Source organism: Sinohyriopsis cumingii, chromosome 1 (assembly GCF_028554795.1).
Source record: "Sinohyriopsis cumingii isolate HCF-2022 chromosome 1, ASM2855479v2, whole genome shotgun sequence".
Lineage (NCBI taxonomy): Eukaryota > Metazoa > Mollusca > Bivalvia > Unionida > Unionidae > Sinohyriopsis > Sinohyriopsis cumingii.
The window spans coordinates 34,775,074-34,784,477 of NC_142961.1; the positions used below are offsets into that span (position 1 = coordinate 34,775,074).

Genomic DNA, 9,404 nt, shown 5'->3' on the forward strand with positions numbered 1-9,404 from the left:
GTTATGATCACAAGCTCCCTAACATTTATCAATAACAATATATATTTCTTAAAGATGCAAACAAGGCTGGTAGAGACACAGTGAATACAAAAGATATGCAGGCATCTGAAATGAACTTGGATGAAGTGACAGCTGTAGCTTTCAAAATGAGGTAGTATTATAATATAATTTCAATTTTCCTGTTTTATGTAAAGCTGCCAAATCATCAATAATATGGTACATGTTAGCCGACTTGTACACATGTCGGAGTAGATGAAATTTAGAGTCATTATAGGTATGGTATGAATGCTTGCTTTCTGTACCTCTGCTCTTATTTTATTCAGCTGAATTTTGAGTATATAGAGCTTGCTTTACTGTACGTTTTCAAACATGTTATTTGATATACCCAGTAAATATTCTTCTACCATAAAACAGAATACAACGGTTTTGTTTTGTTCAAACTGAATGCATGTAAATGAAGTTAATTAGTAACATTAAGTTACCTTGTTTGTTTTGCACACAAATGATTTAGACACTATTTTTAAGAACATTTGGAGTAATACCAATCGTTTCATATGTGCTGATAAACATGGTCTACAGTGTACATGTAATCCACTATGTTAATCCTGGAGTTGTCATTTGTTATCCTGGTCTAGTGCCACAGGTAGTTTTCATAAACTATTTTAAATGTAAACTTAAATGTCTGTTTATGATTTGCCCACTGTGTAGATGATGTTTGTTCAATTGTGGCATGTGACAGTTCCCATAACTGCTCATATATGTATAAAAAATAGTCCCTGATTTGGGGGTACCGATTAATGGCCTTTTCCTCCTATGATTTCACGGGTGTTACAAGTGATTTCAAGACCATTTTTTATTCCTATGATGTATGAGTAAAATTTCTTCATTCTGGAACATGGAGTTTTTAAAATCTTTCCATGGTATTTTAAACACTGTTCAATTTACCTCAGTAAGCATTCACAAACATGCTTTGTAGTAGCAGATCGTCATTAATGGACCAAAACCGATTTAAAGTTCTGTTTATCATTAAGAGAAATACTCAGTTTCAAGAGAAATGTAGGTAATTAAAGGAACTGTTCATTGAAAATTTAAACAAATTGACCATTTTATCCCAGAAAAACATTTTACTTTGATCTGCCACATGTCTACACTCCAAATGATGTTCACATTCACTAAGAGATTTGTTTATGATGAATTTCCAATCAGCATTTAAGACTACTCATGCACAGATGGATAGAAAAATGAAAGGAGATGGAGGGTTTTATAATATTTCATGTTTTTATTTACTCATCTAATAGTTTCACTACTCTGACATAGCTGTCCTGCCTCCAAATTTTTAACTCCAAGCATAAAATAAACATTTGCTATTGCAATTTATACACAATTCCATGTTTAAATTACAGATATATATGTATTTTGGGGGCATTTGAGACTGCAGCACACATGTCCATTTCCAAGCCGACTGAGGACAGATGTAATTTTCTTACAATCTCTTTTTTGTTGTTGCTACTAGTATTTTGTTGTATATCTGATGAAATGTCCATCCCTGTTTAAAAATAAAAAATGTGGAAAAATGTATTGTCCATATTTTTTTAAATGATAATCCGATGCCTACTGTCAGGCAATTTATTGACACGTGATCTTATCATGTTATCATGGATGAAATATTCTAAAACTGTCAATACAAAGTTGTTTACACCATCTGCTATCAAACAATAAGGCCTGTACCAAAACTTAAAATGCAAATTTAAGATAATTGTGACCATAATCCCAATGCAAGCGCATCACAGATTTAATTGTTTTAGGGTCACTGCTGATTCAACTCGGGTATGAAAAATACCTTTCAAGGGGATCAGAAAATGTAAGCAACTGGGAAAAAATTTAACCAGTCTCTTAAAAAATATTTTTTATGACTGTAATGTTGACCTCAAAGTGAAAAAGGTGAGCAAGCACACCATAGAATGAATTATTCAAATCTATCAATGTGTTTTTAAAGTCGAAGAAAAAAAAAGACTAAAACCATAATCCTGAACAAATTCATTTAAAGCACTGCTGCTGTTGGGAAATTGTTATATCTTACTTTCCACTACTGTGGGCTTGACAAAATGAAAAGGCAGATATTAAGCAACTGTATTATCAAAAATATTCAGTAACAAAGATTAGTTATTGAAGTGTATCTGTTAAAACAATGGTTACAAATAACTAACCTCAGATCATTCTAAAGAGACAAATTGACACTTGCTAACGGGACTATAAGTAAAGTCAGTTAAATAGGTGCTTAAAAAATAAAATAAGGGCTTTAAAAAGTCAAATTTACTTAACTTGCTGACAGAACTACATAGATTTGCCAATGCTGCATTTCAAATGACCATGAAAGGTTTGGTGTTTTATAGCATACCACCACAACTAGGTTATTTAGTGCAGAGTCAATAAGAGTAAGTGGGTTACTCAAGGATACAGCACTGTACTGGACCTGGGCTGATCTGATGTAAGAATTCAAATGTGCACTATTCTGGCTGCAAGTCAGGCACACTAAAAGCCAACATGCCACCACAGCACCTGCCTACATTTGTCATATCTTAACACATGCAGGAGCGCAACTGGCATATTCTACATCCTTAATCTATTCGTATCTTGAACGTCTAACAATATATGAAAGAAAGATAATACAAAGAGCTCTGGTGGGATGAGAAAAGAAAATATTCACATTTTTGAAAAGTTTTTTTTTAAAAAGTCATTGAAATAAAAAAAACTGCAGCAATTTACTTCAACCAAATTCCTTAAATTATACACTAAAATCAAGTGAACAGCTGGATTGTCCAAAATTACCAACATTATCTCCCCGATGTTGTTTGACATCTTTCTTAACTGAGATGAACATCCAATACTGTAGAAGTGAAATGATGGAATGGTCTTTTCAAGTGGAAAGTTTGTAATCACGACCTATAATAAGGGGCAATTGGTTTCCTTTTTTCATAATTTTTTGAAGAAAAAGGCCACTGAAATAATGACAGTTATTTTAAAAAGTGTTCCAACTGGAAACTATTAATAAGAGCTTTGAATACTGCTCATTCTGAATTTAATTCTAAATTTACTTAAAAAGAGAGAGAATGAGAAGAGCACTGAGAAAGAAGTAGGAATGGTAATTAAAATCTGAAAGCTGATTTTTGTCTAACTTTCTCTTGTACTAAATTACTGAGAAGAAATAAATGCAACCCTGTGAAGATTATGCTAGGGATAAGAGGTGAAATTAAAGCAGGATGCATGCTTTACTTACAATCTCACTTAAAACATTTATTTTCAGAATTACTGGAATTTTCATGAACAATAGCTACTCATAACTGGCATGTGTTTCTTATTTTTACGACTAGTATGTTATAAAGGTCAGAAAATATATGTACAAACTTTAACAGCTGAACTTAAGATTAATTCACTGGAATGCATAGTTTTTGCAGCTCTTCCCAACAATTAAAAAAAAATTCTTTTAAGCCACTGATAACTATATTGACTGTTGGTGTAAAATCAGACTAATGTCTGATTTTACATTTTCTCAGGATCACTATTCATTCCATAGCATATCATAGGTTTTTGCATTATAATCTCCACTTTAGCATTTTCTATGTTCCCTGGCTGTTTCAATTTTAGTGAAGATAACACTTTTAAATGCTACAGTGCAGTATAACTGTACAGCTTACAAGAACAACAAATTTGGACTTTTCAGGTAGAAAGAATAAATATATAAGCAAAAGCAGATGCTATTAACTCTAAGCTCAAGATTTCCAAGTGGCTTTATATAGAAATCCCTTGACTTGAGATGATTTCCAAGTGGTTTTATATATAAGTCCCTTGACTTGAGAAGATTTCCAAGTGGTTTTATATAGAAGTCCCTTGACTTGAGATGATATTGATTGTACATATGGCTCTTCTACCATAATTAAGACAAATTGTATATCAGCGTATCTGCATGCTGATCATGCCCATAAAGATAAATTACTTAATGGCTAACAAGGCATCATCAATTAAAACTCAAGCTTTTCTCACTTTTATATTACTATTGAAATATTGATGCCAAAGTTTTAAAATAAAGCTGCTTTAAGAGTTATAACTGTTGATTTTAAAAGAAATTGACAGAAACCTAAAAGAAATTCCATATTTAGATGAGTTTCAACATTCCATACATAAAGACAACTGAATGAATGCTGAGGGACATTTTCATGGTTCCCAAGTACCTCTGTCAACAAGTCAAAGGGCCCCTTGCGACTGTACTTGTATTCTGTCAAAATATGTCAAAGGGCCCCTTGCGACTGTACTTATTCTGCCAACATATGTCAAAGGGACCCTTGTGACTGTACTTGTATTCTGTCAACATATGTCAAAGGGACCCTTGTGATTGTACTTGTATTCTGTCAACGTATGTCAAAGGGACCCTTGTAATTGTATTTTTACAAAGACTTTGCAAATCATAATTTTTTTCTCCAAAAGATCGTACCTGTCTATCGGTGTGACTATTAGCACTGAAATCCTTCTCTCTATTTTGTTGTTCTTGAAGTTCACGCTGGATTCTGGATTCCCTCTCCATCATCTCTGACCCCCGATCAGCTTCTGTCATTTCATGGTAAGTGGGCTTGTTATTATTCTGTTCAATCTTCTCAAATGCACTTGTGTCAACTAGTTTGAAAGCATTTTGACGGTTTTGAAGTTCCTCGCGCTCTTCTTGTTCTTTTTTCAACATTTCCTCCCTCTCCATAGCAAGACGAATTTCTCTGTCAATGGCACTCTCATTATCTGTATCAATATCAGCCATTCTGGGATAAGAAGTTACCTGTCCTGAAGGTGTGGAAGACGATATATTCAACTGCTTGTAAGGAAGTTTCACCTCCCAGTGGCGAACTTGTTTGTTAGACTTCGTTGCTGCCTTCGAGGATTGTTCTGTAAATGATTTACCAAATTTTGACTCCCAGTGTGCACGTGTCGAGGCTAGATTAGCTATGGAATCTCTATCAACAGTTTCAGAGTTTTCTATTTCTTGTATGATATTATCACTGTACAAATTCACCTTTGGTGGCTTGTCCTCTGTCACAGACTTTCTGATGGGCAAACCAGCTTTCCAGTCAGTGTTTATATAAGTAGCTTCTGGGTTTTGTGGCACTGGTGTATCTGTAGAAGAGAATAATCATATGAAACATTTCATCAATACAGTTCAGTAAATACTCATAGCATGTTTTTAAATCTTTTAATCAGAAGAAATGATTATTGGATCCTACCATGAATGATATCTTAGGGCAGTACTCCAACTAACCTGCTTTAACAACAACAACAAAAGAGTGTCTTAATCCTGAGTGATTCTTGAGATACAAGAGAGCTGATGTCCTAGAGTAATCACAACATTTAGAAAGCATTTAATGAGTGATAAAAATCAGTGTTTCAAGGGGTTACACATCAGATTACAAATTCTCAACATCCATAAGGCAATAAGAAAGGCTGTTTTCTGAACAACTCAGCTTCATTTAAATCTTGCACTGAATTTAGGAAATTCTGATGTATACACCAGGTTATGGACTCTTAATTTGAAATCACTCACATTTTCTTAAACAACTTTCTCCACAGCAGTTTTTACGTTCTGGACTTTCTACATCACCTAATCAATTAATTACAGTTTCTGTTTTATGCACACACTGCCCTTTCTCATAATGTGATTAATTTGAACTTTGCAAGTTCAGTGTTTCTTGGGTAATGCCATTGCATTAAGAATTATTTCTTCCACAGTCATGACACCATGTGAGTAAAGCTTGATAGTGTTACACACTGTTTCTCATTTTTCAGCCCTTGGGAATGCCCCATTTCATGATTCATTCCATGAATCTCTCAGTTTCTCTGGCATTCATTTTCTTTATCAAAATTAGTTGTATCTATGAACTTCTGTTGGCCAGTAGTACGAATTTCATTTTTTATTATGTCAGCATTACAGTGACATGAGAATCATGCCCATCTAAAGCTGCCACATGAATAATACACATCACTTGATGGTATATCTATCTGTACATGACACTGGAAAACTGATGATTTCTGATACTCAACATGGGAGCTCATATTCCTCAAACGTCCAAAATAAAATCCCAAAATTCTGGCACAGTTTTTCTAAACATGGTATATGCAAATGTTCCAAACAGTGTCAAGTAATGTTTATCAAAGTGACATGTCAAAGCAAACTGTACTAGTCTGCTAATCAAAATGATGAGGCACTGACAATCAAATGACAGGCGTCTTATTCTCCTTTTCTGCTAAGATGAACCCTATCACCTAATCTTATTAAAAATGACTTAACACTGTTTGATAGCTCACACACTGGATGAATGAGGCTTGCTTTTGTAGATATAAATCAAATAAAAGAGAATTTCAAAGAGGAAAAAAAAGGCTGCATACTGAGGTATCATCTTTTGGAATTTTCAAAAATGAAAAGTATGCATTCTCTTATGAAGATTTAAACATCTCTGAGAATCCTGCAACTGTAAAGATTGTCAAAACTGTCTGCTCCGCAATGAAGACAGTGAAATGTAAAGTGTCACCTAGTGGCATGTCGGTCAATCACCATTTTGTTACTTCCCTGGAGTTATTCTGTGTAATGTCTTAAATATACACAAAATTAAGCTGGTCAACTTGTGGTAAAATGTTCAGGAGTGTGATGTACTACGATGACTTATTATGTGCAGATATAGTAAATGCATAATAATAAATTGTCATACATAACAAAGACGGAAAGTAGTTGTGACCCGAGGCCGTATGTGCATCTTTCGAAAATATGAGACTACTTGTGTTTACCAGATTCTGTCATATTACACCACATCCAGTTGAAAGTACAGCTTTAACAAAAGTCCTAGGAGCACACTGGATTGTTCCTATATACATCTTCTGATGACGACCATTACACGAATTAGGTTTCATAGTGCTCCATAAAAAACAAGCTGCATTCACAAGATGAGAGGATTTTGTTGTACACTGCATTCAGTCACAATTCAAGTAAGACAATAACTCCTATCACCAGAAAATAATCAACTTTACCAGTATTAACTTTAGTAGCTTCAAGCAGACCTTGTAATTTAATTACAAGGTGGAAATTTTAGCGTGACAGGGCGTAAAAAGAAACAAAATGAAAGAGCATTCCTTTCTGTTACATCATATTACATCAAGGTAAAGTTACTTTAATGAACTGATAAAAAAGAACTCCAGATCAAATGAGTTTTTCTTCCTTTTAAAATCCTTGCGCTTACAATCTGCGTACAGTCTAGTTATTACCACTATCCACTCCTATAAGCCAGATTTTACTGGCTGAAAGTAGCAGGTTTTTAGTAACCTTGGAAGGGACAGCCAGCAAGTGTGATCACTATGAGTGGCATACTTCATGCATCAGTTACCACTATGATTGCCAAGTACAGCAAAGGCTCCATATATAATGCATGCAGTGCACTTAAATTCCTAAAGGCATTCACATGCACATTACACAGCTTACCTGTTACTGGTAACCTCAGCTATTACAATATACATGTACAATGTATAGTTACTAGCGTGGGTAGTTTATATCATGGACCAACAACTTATTCCTGCACACTTTTTTTTTCTTCTAGGGGTGTGGGTTGTAATTCCTCATTTTTACATTTTATGAGTTTTACTTTTCCCATTTTAGTACCAAAATACTGTTAAATAAATTTCTCTTCATCTGTGTCCCCTTTCCTAGCCTATTTATAGTCTAATATACTGGTTTCATGTTATTTAGATATTCTATATACATGGGTTGTTTTTTTAACATTAAGAAACTATATTCTATATATCAGTCTTGTATTTCAGCTTTGATACTTCTTAATCTTCTACAATGAAAACTCCTGTTCAAAATTCTATCCCAGAAAAATGTGAATTTATGGAATTTCTTCAACATATTTCAAAATGTGGAATTTCATCAAAAAAATGTTCCAAATCAGGTGTCCAAATTAAAATTAGTCAAAGAACTTATCCTGGAACAAAAACCCATTTCTTGTTTGGTCACAATGACCTTAACCTCTGCTCTTTTGACCCTCAAATCGACTTTTGAACTTGAGAACCCCAAAAATAGCAGGCTTTCTCCTTACCCCTATTGCGCATCATGTCCAAAATGTGGTCCAGGTGTGTTATATGAAATTAATGTTATTGTGCAAAAACTTGTTTTCTTTCAGTCACAGTGATAATGACCTTTGATCTTGTGAATTCCAAATCAACACTGGGCTTCTTCCTTACCCCAAATTCAAGATATATTTTACAAGGTTTTGTAATAGTAGACACTAGAGAAATGGATGTCACAGAATAATATGCTCCACCTTATGGCAGGTGTATTGAAACCTTTGTGATCACGTGCAGAAACTAGAGTCAGTAGAGCATGAAATGTAAGAGTGCACTAAATGCAGTGCATACATACAATCATTTAGTTTGATGATCCTAGCATGAACAGAGTCTGGTATATATAAAGCAAAAGTCAATTACATAAAACATGGGTCATGCTGACTCAGGTGTTACTATGAGAATGTAGTACTCGTCAATGTGCAAATTCCTACTTTCACTTGTACAGTTGGACTGCTCCGGTGGCCTAGTGGTTAGAGCATCCGCCTCGGATGAGGGAGGTCGTAGGTTCGATCCCTGGCCAGGTCATACCAAAGACTTACAAAAATGGTACTAACAGTTTCCTCGCTTGGCGCTCAGCATTACGAGGTTTGTGTTAGGACTAGTCAGCCTGATGTCAGGATAATGTGACTGGGTGGGACATCATGCTACATGTCTGTGACATGATACCCCAGTGCTAGACATCACTAAAAACTGCCAATTTGCAGACATTGTAGTGAAATGACTGAAAAATTGTTAAAGCTACATTAAAATCCAAATCACACACACACACTTATACAGTTGGGAAAGGTCATTTTATGTAGATTAGTTATAAACAAGAATAAATCTTTGTGGTCCTGAACAAATACCTAAACCATGTTAGTAAAGCATTAAATATAGCTCATAGTTACTGTATCTGCTTCTTATGCTGTAGTTCCAGATGCATCCGATTACGTTTCATGACTCAAACATCAACAGTACTCAAGAAATTAACTTCAAGCAATAACTTTTTTTTAAAGTCACTGAGACATGAAATGTCACAGAGATGGTTTTTGCAATAAGGGTTTAGTACTTGTCAAGAGTACCCTCCCTTCAAAAAATTTTAGACTCTAGGTAGGACAGTGTGCATATAGCAACGTACCAAAAACCAATGTGATCAACCAGATCAAACAATCTTAACTGCAACCAATAAAAGGTGAAAGATAGTTCCCAGTGACCTTAATCTTTTGCTGTAAAGCTATATCAATTCAGTTTGATTCCAATATGAACACTGTCTGAGA

At 34.6% G+C, this 9,404-nt stretch overlaps 1 protein-coding gene across 1 annotated transcript in view; it reads right to left on the reverse strand.

The window, feature by feature from the left end:
* The window catches only part of LOC149806685 (uncharacterized), a 379,423-nt gene that overhangs the window by 20,092 nt on the left and 349,927 nt on the right, over positions 1 to 9,404 (reverse strand). The window contains exon 16 of the mRNA XM_089956535.1: positions 4,490 to 5,157. Coding sequence (XP_089812661.1) covers positions 4,490 to 5,157 — 668 coding nt within the window. The remainder of the gene's footprint in view (positions 1 to 4,489; positions 5,158 to 9,404) is intronic.